Genomic DNA, 12,325 nt, shown 5'->3' on the forward strand with positions numbered 1-12,325 from the left:
AGACGTTTAGATTTACTTCACTTTGTCGATGTTTTTCGCTTGACACACCCAGAAAAAGAAGATTACGTAAGATTCTCAACCTTTTCGTGATTTTTTTTTTCAATTCTTCTTTGGGATCAACAAAGGTTTCGAATTCAGGAACCAATCTTCATACGTTCAAAATCATCAAATTTTGGTTAATTGAATCGCCAGTATCAATAGAATTATACTAGAAATCAATTCAGTGATAGACATTCCCATACAATACTTTCAGTTTCTTCCAATCTTTGTCGTTTCAACAATAACTCATCCCATTTGCAAAAAAAAAGGCAGAAAGATAACCCATTTTTGAGCCACTCGAAGATATATATCAAAAGCTTATTACAAAACAGATAAACAATGAGTAAACAGGGTGTCAAATATAGCTCTCCAACAAAGCAACAACAGAGTTATAGAGCTGGCTCCCCTCAGATACCCACAATTAACACTTCAAGAGAAACTTTAACTAGAAGAATATGGATAAGGAGACCAGAAGGAAATCCAACTTCACTGTATGTGAAGGAAACAGACTTGATTGATGATTTAAAAACTCTGATTATGCAAAAATTTCCACTGACATTATCAAAAGCGTGTGATCCAGCTGACTTGATCATTAGACTTGAACCATCTTTGGGAACTAATTCACCAAGTTATTTCCTCTCCCCTTCAAATCCAAAATTTCCACAACCAATAAGTGCTGGAGCTAATAGTGCTTCTAGTGCAGGATATTCACCTTCTTTCAACTCACCAATCTCTCCTATTCCAGTATCAGCTACAAAACATTCATCTTTAATACCTCAAAAACCTCCAACGCTAAATGATTTTTCAAATTTATCAATCAAGAGTAATTCACCTATAAACATTGCATTGGAAGCTGATAGACCAATTTGGAATATCTTGGATCAATACTATCCAAATGGAATGAGTATGGATAATGCTTTCATAATTGATGTGCCTCATTCCCATTTGATAAGTGAAAGTCTAGGGAATACCCCAAATAGTACAAAGAGAGGTTATGGAACAATCACCGAAGAAAAAGAGGATGATGAAATTGCCTATTTACACTCTTCCAGAAGAATGAACTCGTTACCTACTCAATCGCCTTTGAGCATACGCTCCACTCCAACATCATACCATAGAAGATCGCAATCAAACCCACCGGACCATAGTTCAGCCGTTCTTCTTTTGCCAAAAGATTTTTCAGCCTTGAACGAAACGGTTAGAAAGGCCAACAATGAATCATCAAACTCCAAGTCAGACTCTGTTTATTCTTTGGATAGAACAATTTCACCATCAACTAGCGACACCACTTTACATCCAACAATGTCACAACAAGCTCCGCTTCTACCTCAAACTTCTTCATCATCACCACAACATGCTGCACCATTGACACCATTTCCAAGGGCGGAATCGGCAAATTCGATGAAGAAGAAGGATGAAAACAGTACTATGGCCAAGGTGTTACCTAGTGTTAACGTGCTAATCGTTGAAGATAACTTGATTAATCTAAGGATTTTGTCTGCACATTTGCGAAGACATAAGATTCATTATGACATTGCTAAAAATGGTCAAGAAGCTATCGATAAATGGAGAACTGGTGGGTTCCATTTGGTTTTAATGGATATTCAATTACCTGTCATGTCTGGTCTTGGTGCTTCCAAAGAAATTCGTCGTTTGGAGAAGATTAATAGAATTGGTGTCTTTGCAAATTCTGATTTACAAAACATGGAACCTAAAAAACCAGAGGATCAATTAGATTTGAACGTTTTCAGATCTCCTGTTATCATTGTGGCATTGACTGCAAGTACAATGAAACAAGATAAACAACAAGCTTTAGCTGCTGGTTGTAATGATTATCTAACGAAGCCTGTGAATCTTGATTGGTTGTTAAATAAAATCACAGAATGGGGGTGTATGCAGGCTTTAATTGATTTTGATGGTTGGAAATCTGGTGAAAGAATGACAAATATATCAGCAGCTATTCCTACACTGACTAGAAAAAGATCATCTAGTAGAAGGATTCATTCCCATGAAATAAGTGCACAGGGTTATTGAACAACAAAAAAGTAAAAATAATTGATTTTAATGTTCAGTATGTGATTTCTATGAGTACTCATATAACTACTAGAGAATATATATACCCATAATCATATAACTTATTGTAGTTTTATTGGCGACTAAAAAGTTGGTGAAGATGTGCGATAACCAAATGCTTATACTTTTTGATCGTTGTGGCAAAAAGATTAACATCGACTCAGCTGAATAAAGGCTTCAGCATAATGTCTGAGCAAAATGTCAAAAGGAAACCAGAAGACTCCGTCCAGAAACAGTCAACGTTGAAGAAGTCTAAAAAAGATGAAAAGTCACACTGGCCACCATGGTTGAAAGAACTAGAACAAATTCACTTCAGATTGAACTCCTACTTCACTTTCTTATCATCCAGGAAACACATTGTTACAAAGTTTGAAACATTGAAACAACCAGTGGAAAAGACAATCAAAAGAGATCTCACCTATGAAGATGTTGCAAAGCTCGTTGCGTTGCTGCCTAATGATTTGGTATTTCGTTATGTTGATGAAAATCAAGTCACCGTGGAGAAAAAACAATTTGAATGGTCAAAGGGGTATATACAACATGATATCGATATGTTCAAGCTCAAGGACATGGAACAGACTCAACAAATATTGATTCTGGAGTTTGTTGATGGTGATTTATCAAAATCAAAGACTAAATCTGCTTATTATACTGAGATGAAGTTACCTACTTACACACCAGAATCAATGAAAAAGCTTATAGCTAAACGAGATGGGAAGTTTATAAAAGCTGCTAATGATTTTCTGAAAACTTCTGAGGAAGAAGGTGAAGATGCTGAATCAAAATTAACTCAATTGGCACAATCCAAAATACCCAGAACAAGAGAATTTGTTGACCCTATTGAACAAATGATTGCCAATAGAAGAGAGGAGGCTAGTGATGAAAGACCAACAATCCCTGATCTAATAGAAAATATCAAAACAACCAACTACAAACAACAAATAGCTGGGTCTTTTGTATTGCCAGAAAGAGTCGCTCTTTATGAAGATTTAGATTTTGAACTATCAGAAAATCTTACAACTTCATTAGATATTAAGGGGTTTTATTCACATCAAGCAGAAGCATTAAATGCAATTCATAGAGGTGAAAATGTCATTATATCCACTTCAACATCTTCTGGTAAATCATTAATTTATCAGATCCCAGTTTTAAATATTTTAGAGAATGTGCCACAATCAACAGCAATGTACATTTTCCCTACAAAGGCTTTGGCACAAGATCAAAAGAGATCATTCCAAACATTGATGAACAAAATGGGGTTACATGCCCTAGTGGATACTTATGATGGGGATACCGAAAGTGATAAGAGAGCAAACATTAAGCACAACGCTAGAGTGATTTTTACGAATCCAGATATGTTACACACCAGTATATTACCGAACCACCAGGCTTGGAGGCACTTTTTACTACATTTGAGATTTGTCGTGATTGATGAGTTGCATATTTATAAAGGTTTGTTTGGGTCTCATGTTGCTTTGGTCATGAGAAGGCTAAGAAGAATGTGTTCATTTTTAGGTAATGATAATTTACAATTCATTTCATGTTCGGCAACTTTGAAAGATCCTATAAGGCATATGAATGCAATTTTTGGTGTCGAAGATCAAGAAATTACACACATACACAAAGATGGTTCACCAACAGGTCAAAAACATCTAGTTGTTTGGAATCCTCCTTATATAAATCCAAATGATTTATCAAGTGGTCGTGAGAACTTTATTCATGAAACTGCAAAGATCTTAGTCAAATTGGTGTTGAATAATGTTAGAGCTATTGCTTTCTGTTATGTTCGTCGTGTTTGTGAACTTTTGATGAAGGAGGTTAGAAACATATTTCTAGAGTTGAACAAACCTGAGTTGGTGTCTCAAGTTATGAGTTACCGTGGTGGTTATTCAGCCTCTGATAGACGTCAAATTGAACAAGAAATGTTTCATGGAAATTTATCTGCAATCATTTCCACTAATGCATTGGAATTGGGTATAGATATTGGTGGTCTAGATGCAGTTTTAATGTGTGGGTTCCCCTTATCTCTATCAAATTTTCATCAACAAAGTGGTAGAGCTGGTAGACGTAATAAAGATTCATTAACATTGGTTGTTGGGAGTGATTCACCTGTTGACCAACATTATATGAAACACCCTGAACTTCTATTGGATAGGGAGTTTCAGGATTTGATTCTAGATTTCGATAACATATTGGTTCTTGAAGGTCATTTACAATGTGCTGCTTTCGAACTTCCAATTACTGATGACGATGAAAAATATTTTCCAAATATGTCAAAAGTTTTAAACAAATTGGAGAGAGACTCACAAGGGTATCATTGCTCTGCGAGGTATTTACCATGGCCTTCCAAAAACGTCTCCATTAGAGGTATAGAAGAAGATCAATATGCTGTTGTTGACATTACAAACAATAGAAATGTTGTCATTGAAGAAATAGAAGCGTCGCGTACAAGCTTCACACTATACGAAGGCGGTATATTCATCCACCAAGGGTATCCATACCTTGTTAGAGAGTTCAACTCTGATGAACATTACGCAAAAGTCGAAAGAGTTGATGTTGATTGGGTGACCAGTCAACGTGATTTCACAGATGTTGACCCGAAAGAAATTGAACTAGTTCGTTCTATGGAGGGCAGTGATGTTCCAATATATTTCGGAAAAATTTTGACGACAATAGTTGTTTTTGGGTTTTTCAAAGTTGATAAGAACAAAAGAATTTTGGATGCTGTCGAAGTGCACAATCCTCCAATTTTAATACATTCTAAGGGATTTTGGATTGATATTCCAAGTAAAGCATTAGATCTGATTACATATAAAGGATTAAGCTCTGCTGGTGGTATTCATGCTGCTCAACATGCAATCATGGGGCTGTTACCTCTTGTGATTGTTAGTGGTGTCGATGAAATTCATACAGAATGTAAGGCTCCGGAAAAGGAATTTGCAGAAAGACAAACCGCTAGAAAAAGACCAGCAAGACTTATTTTCCATGATTCAAAAGGTGGTAAATATGGATCTGGGTTGTCCATCAAGGCATTTGAACATGCACATACTTTATTGGAAGATGCTCTTAAAAGAGTTTTAGAGTGTCCATGTGAGTGGGGCTGTCCAGATTGTGTTGCTGCTGCATTTTGTAAAGAAAACAGTTTAGTGTTATCAAAACCTGCAGCTCTGATAATTCTGTATGTCGTTTTAGGGAAAGAATTTGATTTGGATACTATTTCTGATGGCCCTGAACCCAATATGCCTGAAATTAAAGTCGAAACTATTGTTCCTGCTGGGTTACCTGTGAAGTTTGCAGCGGACGTTCAAATTATTGATGTTCGTGAAGCTGAAAAGCCTTTGGTTAAAACAGAAGACGACGGAGTCATTATTAGTTCAATTAAGAGAAATAGTGATTCACAGAGTTCTGGTGAGATTAAGGTCAAAGAAGAAGAAAATGATGGTGATGGTACAGATCATGATTTATTTACGAAACTATAATGAAATTAGATTAATTATCAAACTCCAAAACTCCTTGTAGAATGTTCATTTTTTCCAGTAATACAAACATTTCAATCATATCTAATGGAATGCACCCCTTATGGACAATTTTCTTGATAACAATCCAGAAGGCTTCTTTGCTAAACTCAAACGACGTCCCAAATTGTTTTGTTTCTTTACTTGATTGACATTAACAGCAGGCACATCAAAATCATCAATATGTTTTTCCACATGTCCTGGTACTTGGTTTTCGGAGCTTGATATACTTCTAGAGCTTGACATTGTGTTAACTCTTGTTCTTGATGAGTTTCTCGAGTTTTCTGTTGACCTTGCAGGGCTACTTGGTAGGAATTTTCTCTTTGCAAGACGAAACACTTGACCAACGGGTTTCAAATAAATAGATGCTAAAGTACCAATATTGAGTTCTAATTCTTCAAGAATCAATGGATCCAACTTTTCATTTTCATTCGATATAACTGGTATCTCATTATCAACAACCTCCTTGGCCGTGCTCGGAAACTTGTCTTGATTTGATAATAATCTCCAGTAAAAGAATCCCCGATCTCTCACATCAGGGTTGTTGACCTCTTCAGTTGCCCATTTCAGGACTTTTATGACAATATTTTCTCCAAGTTGTGGTTTCCTCAAAAACAACTTAACACATGCTGTTAATGTTGAAAGTTGAACTTCTAACGGATCCTCCCTGAACGTATAAGTCAAGTCACTCAGCAGGCTTTCTGACTTTGGAATTTTGTCACAATATTGACCAACTATCCATATCAAAGCTGATCTTGCATCTGGTTCCTCCACTTGATCAGAATGATTAATGATTTCTGTAATCACATAATCGTATTGATCATAACGTCTCAAAATGTTTTTAAACACCATAACAGCTTCTTGCACCACATAATCAATTCCATTAGAGATCAAGTTTAATAAGACATCGATACATGGCTTTGCAGCAGCATCTAATCTAACTGCCAAGTTACCAACAGCCCTAATTGCCTTCCGTGACATTTGGATGTCAACTTCAGTTCCATATTCTTCCAGTTCCCTCAAAACAACATCCAAGTTACCTTCATTTGCCAATAAATAAATAATTTCAAGCTTTGTATCTTTCACATAAATAGGATCATTATATTCACAGAAAAACACAGTAACATCGAACGGTATCAACTTTGGTTTACTTAATATAAGTAAAATAACATTTCTCAAAATCAAAAATTGGATTTCTGGAGGTTTAGAAAGTAATGAACTCAACGAATTTGATAGTTTTTTGGGTATGTAATCCTCAATCACATCAACAAAATTCAACAAATAAAGTAATAATTTGAAAGCGTTCAAAACCACTGCAGAGTTTGCATGTTGTAACTGAGCAATGGCCTTATCAATAAGAACAAATGCATCTTCATGGGAAGTTGGTATAAAGTTCAAAAGAGCATTCAGAATTGAAGCCTGGGACCATTCATCACATCTTGGTAAAAGCTCCACTAAATTGAGTGCATGACTTCTATTGATCGTTAGCTTCAAGTCATCTGATTTTTCAGTAATATCATTCAAAGCTGTAAGTGCAGATGCTATGACAGTTGGGTTATTGTCACTCAAGGTGTGGTTCAATTGTTCAATGAATTGTTCCCTAATCACTATTTTCGGATCCTTTTCGTATAAACGGGCAATTGAATATGCTGCTGTTTTTCTAAGATATGGGTCTTCACTCTTCAAATTTATTGCCAATGGCCTTACCGCTTCTCTTATGAACTCTTTGATTGGTACTGAAACCAGGTTTTTCAAAGCCAAAGCGACCAAAATTGAAGAATCAGATTTAAGATCGGATAGAAGAATGGGCAAAACTTCCAAGGCCATATCTGGTTTAGCAATAGCAAAGGTATTTAGGTAATGATAACACATTCTTTTGATCTCTAAATCATCTATTAGGAAAAGTTTAATTATCTCAGGAAACACATAAACCATATCATTGTTCCCTATTGTTATGTTGGCTATGACTTTTTTCAATATTTGTTTTCTTCTTGACACATTTTTCTTTTTATCAGTTTGTTGGAACTCTTGCAAAATCTCACTAGCTCGAGTCTATAAATAGTTAGTTTCAATTCAATTACATCATCTAAGAGCTACTCACTTTTGTAAAAACTTTATGTTCACTCATTATGACCCACCTTTCCCAGATCAGTACTCGGGACGCGACTTGGTTTTAATCAACAAATGGAATGCTCCGAGCGAGTTAATTGGAAAATTGGCAATTGGAAAATAAGCAAAAATAGCAGATATGGACTCGTTGGTCGATTCTTGTAATAGCTGAAGCTGAAAACACTTTTCCCTCTCGCAGTTGGCTTCAAAATGGTCCCTTCAATTTAGCTGAAGACGTCAAACATCACTAAACATTTTGGCTTTTTCCAAAGCTTCCGTGAATTCCGTACCCCGTATTTCTTTATATGGGTTTCCCGACTTTATACCCTCGTATTATACTACAAAAGGAAATGGTTACAGCTGCGCTGGTCGTTCCAAGCCAAAGTCTCTAGAATAAAACATATAAATGAAGCAAATAAGTTAAAACAAACAAAAATAATACATTTCAAAGAAACTATCAGCCATGAAGTTCTCATCGCTTGCACTATTATCTTTAGCTCCATTAGTTTTAGGTAAACAACTCTACGACCTTGATAGTTTCAAGGCAGATGGTGGTAAAGTTATCAAAGTTGATAAAAGAGAAGAAACCCCAGAACAACCTCTGTTTGCACCACCAAAGATGGAGCACTCAAACCAGATTTACATCCCAGAAGGTGAACAACCTCAAAGTGGGCCAACATTATTGACCTCAAGCTTATCAATCATGAAAGATATCTCTGTTTTTGCATCTTATGTCAGAGATAATGTCGAAATTTCATCAAGATTCAATAATAAAAAGGAACAATCTATTGTTTTTGCTCCAACAGATGAAGCTATAGAATCATTATCATTGAAGCCTTGGCAATTTCCAACTTCCGTTGAGGAAGATAGTAAAAGTGAACAAGAAATAGATGAGATAACAAAGTCCAACCTTAATGATTTTATCACTTCGCATATTATTGATGGTACAATTCCATTTAGCTCTTTAGAAGGAGCCGATAAAGGTGTGCAATTTGTCAGTAAAAACGGTAAGAACATCAAATTGGTAAATGACAATGGTGATTATTATGTCACTGCTGTTACTGATGGTAAAGATCAAGAATGGATCAAAGTTTTATCAACAACCAATGCTGATAATGGCGCCATCTTGGTAATTGGTTCTTCGCTAAGCTTACCAAAAAATTGAAGAATGGAATATGATTCTGGATACATCTATATTATGATTAAATGATTTTTATGGCTATGGTTTTGGTTTATTTGATACGGAGAGAATTTACAGGGTTTTTTTATGCACTAATTAATATATTATTTATTTTGTAGACCACGACCACCACATCTAAACAACATCTATTGTTTTTGTTTAATTATATTCCAACCTCTAGTTTTCCACACCATTTTCCAATTCATCTTCCTTTCTTTCGTCGGCCTCATCTAAAATCTTTTGCCAATCAGCTTTCAACACAAACCACGATTCACTTAAACCAATCAAAAATAAACCAAATCCAATACTTATCCATAATCCAAATAGTTTGAAATCTAAATAATAACCAAAAAACCAAGCTAATGGCATCCCGATGACATAGTAAACAAAAAGATTAATATAGCTCCCTATTCTTTGCATACCTTGACCTCTCAAACAACTTCCAGCAACAGCATTCATAGAGTCAAAAATTTGAACAACTGCAATCAATGGAAAAATATCAATGGTCATTTTGACCACACCCTCATCTTTGGAGAACATCTTGGCTAAGGGAACCCTTAAAATTATAAGGGCAAAACAGTTGATAATTCCTGTCATTAAAGATCCATAAATCCCAATTTTAGAAGCTAGTTTAGCGCATTGAATTCTTCTTGCTCCGATAAAGTTTGCAATTCTGGTAGAGGATGCAATACCCACCGAAAATGGTATCATATATACCAAAGAAGCAACCGTTGAAACAGCTGATTGCGCAGCTAAATACTCAGTACCAAAATATGATGCAAATAGAGTCATGATTTCATATGATAAACTTTCAACTTCAAGCATAACAACACCTGGAATTGCTAGGTGCATTAGATCTTTCCAATGGTGTAAACTTCTTTTAGAAAATCCACCCCAGCATTTCATACCATCAATGAAAATTGTATAGCCAATCAATAACAAAAGCATCAACCAAAAGTTCAAAGTCACTGCAATTGGTGCGCCAATGAATCCCAACCCTATACGCTTATCCCATACTAAAAAATAACTAGCTGCAACATTCAATGGTGCACATATCAATAGGACATAAGTACCAGCTTCAAAAATACCCTGAGCTTGTAGATATCTCTTCAAATTCTCAAAAAGAATATATGCAGGAGCACCAGGCAACATGATTCTCAAAAATTGAGATGCCAATTTAACCAACTCGGGGTCTGGAACAAGATACTTCAAAAAATATCCTGAAAACCACCATACAACACCAAAAGGGAAAAACAATGCTAGTGACAATAACGCACATCTTTGAAAATGAATTCCTACACCATGATAATCACCAGCCCCATAAGCTTGAGGACATAATGTATCCAATGCAGTTGCTAGCCCTTCAAACACAGCAAAGACAATATTGGAGGTCATTGTGGCTAATGAAACTGCAGCTAGTTCATTTTTACCTATATGACCAACAACAAGAACGCACACGACTGAAAAGATCTGTTCAAGTAGAAAAGTAATGATTAATGGGATTGCATATTGTAACAACTTTCCTATTTCTGATTTCGTTGTAACCTTTTCACGGAAAAAATTCTCTGTATTATTCTGTTGTGATATACTAACCGATCCAATCGATGTTACTGAATTCTTTCTAAATTGTTGTTGATGTCTCCGTACTCTTGACATGAAATTATTGAAACTATCTGAGTCATCCTCATATCCATGGTAATTCTGGGTATCTTCGTTATCTGTATCATCTTCTTCTTCCTCTTCATCCTCGTCTGATACGTTAGCACTTGAGTAACGTCTATGGTGTTCTTCCAAAAGCCAATCCAGTTCTGGTTCTTGAGGAGCCTCGGAGATTTGAGATGGCAATGATACTGTTCGACTTAGTTCACCTCCTAATTCTTCATCAATATCTTCTTCTCTATCTCCAATACCTTCATAATCTGTACCCAATGATAGAAAACTTCTTTGGCCAGGTGACGACCCGTATTGAAATAATGGTGATTTTGTGCTTGGAGGAATAAATGTAAGTGATAATTTTCTGTGTGCATTAGCAATACCAAACCCGTTTGTCCTCAGTCTGGGTTGCAGCTCTTGCAGTGTTTGACTAATGAGGTTTGCCACAGCCATTCTGTACTAAATAGCCATTAATATAGCTCTCTAGTGATTATGTATTTGGTAAAGTTTGAAGTCTTTCGAAGAGCAAAAATCATGTTCAAAAGACTAAAAAAAGACATAAGGCTTAACCCACAAATTGCTACGAGCCACACGCATATAACTAAAATTCGCGAACACACAATTGTTTTATTTATGAAGGTATTTATTTCACTTGATATCGGTGCACTGTACAACATTGTAGAAATATTCTCGGTGTTGCGTCAAGTGAAAAATCTTATCCATGTTGAAACTGAAAAGGTCCTGGACTTTGTAAGATGAATCGTGCGTGATTGTGTCTGCTTTCCCCCAATATTCGACACTCTTCTTTGGATGTGGAAGATCCTCTTTATTGATAAAAAACTCCAATCCACTTTGAACAAACTTCTTTCTTCCTGGAGGAAACATTGGGACTAAATCACCATTATGTACCACTCTAATACAACCACTTGTCAACTCTCGATCCTCTTGAATGGTCTTTTCGATCAAATCTGTCAGAAATAATGAATCCATGTAATCAGACAACGGTTCATTTGAAACTTTTGGATTTCCATAAGCCACTATCAACGGGTCATACCCCATTAGTGCAAACTCTAAGCCAGCTAATATCGCTAGCGAGCCTCCCATAGAATGACCGGTAACGAGCAATTTATAATCTGGAAACACTTCCATCAATTTTTCAACTGTTGGGAAAATCTGAGGTTCCAAGTCAATAAATCTTTTGTAAAAACCTTGGTGAACTTTACAGCCTTCGCATTCAGTAAAGTTCAGCTTTGCCCTTTCACTCACAGGCTCATAATCAAATGTCCTGGTGTTCAAATCGGTGAAATAATCTCTCAAATTAACACTTCCTCTTAGTGATAAAATAATTGTACCAGATCCACTGTGGTCAATAGCAAAATAACCAGGTGACTCAGATATACCATCATTCTTGTCATCACTTGTAGTATGTGCCTTTTGGTTGTGACTGGTTGAAGGGGCATGTAAAAGCTTTGCAACTTGAAGCACTATCTCTTCTTGTGATTGAGCAGCATAATCATTAGAAGCAAATCCCTCCTGTGAGAACCCTAAAGGTTTGGGCTTCAAAATTATAGGCTCTGTCAAGTTATGACCATCTTTCAATAGATCAATACAATAGGCAATTTTTGAAATGTAAGCATATCTCAATAATGAATCATATATCCCATTGTCATAGTGATAATTTTCGTGACATTGAACTAGTTTTGAAATCATCAACACCAACGCACAGCTGAACAATCTATTGAGGAACATTTCGGCC

At 36.0% G+C, this 12,325-nt stretch overlaps 6 protein-coding genes across 6 annotated transcripts; 3 read left to right on the plus strand and 3 right to left on the minus strand.

Annotated features, from left to right (window-relative positions):
• Positions 1-378: 378 nt before the first annotated feature.
• Positions 379-2,073, plus strand: SSK1 (mitogen-activated protein kinase kinase kinase SSK1; the record flags this gene model as incomplete). The annotated part of the gene is made up of 2 exons (XM_019181883.1): positions 379-991; positions 1,058-2,073. The coding sequence occupies 2 exons, from the start codon at positions 379-381 to the stop codon at positions 2,071-2,073; spliced, it is 1,629 nt and encodes a 542-aa protein (XP_019038157.1).
• Positions 2,074-2,310: 237 nt separating this feature from the next.
• Positions 2,311-5,591, plus strand: HRQ1 (ATP-dependent 3'-5' DNA helicase; the record flags this gene model as incomplete). The annotated part of the gene is made up of 3 exons (XM_019185746.1): positions 2,311-2,353; positions 2,407-5,453; positions 5,514-5,591. The coding sequence occupies 3 exons, from the start codon at positions 2,311-2,313 to the stop codon at positions 5,589-5,591; spliced, it is 3,168 nt and encodes a 1,055-aa protein (XP_019038158.1).
• A 10-nt stretch (positions 5,592-5,601) lies between these two features.
• Positions 5,602-7,755, minus strand: APL1 (Apl1p; the record flags this gene model as incomplete). Its single annotated transcript, XM_019180309.1, has 3 exons — positions 5,602-5,770; positions 5,920-7,679; positions 7,729-7,755. 3 exons carry the CDS (start codon positions 7,753-7,755, stop codon positions 5,602-5,604), a joined length of 1,956 nt encoding a protein of 651 aa, XP_019038159.1.
• WICANDRAFT_105803 (uncharacterized protein) lies at positions 7,733-8,901 on the plus strand (the record flags this gene model as incomplete). The annotated part of the gene is made up of 2 exons (XM_019180454.1): positions 7,733-8,039; positions 8,061-8,901. Exon 2 carries the CDS (start codon positions 8,200-8,202, stop codon positions 8,899-8,901), a length of 702 nt encoding a protein of 233 aa, XP_019038160.1. The 5' UTR covers positions 7,733-8,039; positions 8,061-8,199.
• Positions 8,902-9,093: 192 nt separating this feature from the next.
• On the minus strand, positions 9,094-11,022 carry WICANDRAFT_69354 (uncharacterized protein; the record flags this gene model as incomplete). The annotated part of the gene is made up of 1 exon (XM_019184162.1): positions 9,094-11,022. One exon carries the CDS (start codon positions 11,020-11,022, stop codon positions 9,094-9,096), a length of 1,929 nt encoding a protein of 642 aa, XP_019038161.1.
• A 195-nt stretch (positions 11,023-11,217) lies between these two features.
• On the minus strand, positions 11,218-12,318 carry WICANDRAFT_79501 (lipase family protein; the record flags this gene model as incomplete). Its single annotated transcript, XM_019184905.1, has 1 exon — positions 11,218-12,318. The coding sequence occupies one exon, from the start codon at positions 12,316-12,318 to the stop codon at positions 11,218-11,220; it is 1,101 nt and encodes a 366-aa protein (XP_019038162.1).
• Between the last annotated feature and the right edge of the window lie 7 nt (positions 12,319-12,325).

Source organism: Wickerhamomyces anomalus (genome assembly GCF_001661255.1).
Source record: "Wickerhamomyces anomalus NRRL Y-366-8 unplaced genomic scaffold WICANscaffold_4, whole genome shotgun sequence".
Lineage (NCBI taxonomy): Eukaryota > Fungi > Ascomycota > Saccharomycetes > Phaffomycetales > Wickerhamomycetaceae > Hansenula > Hansenula anomala.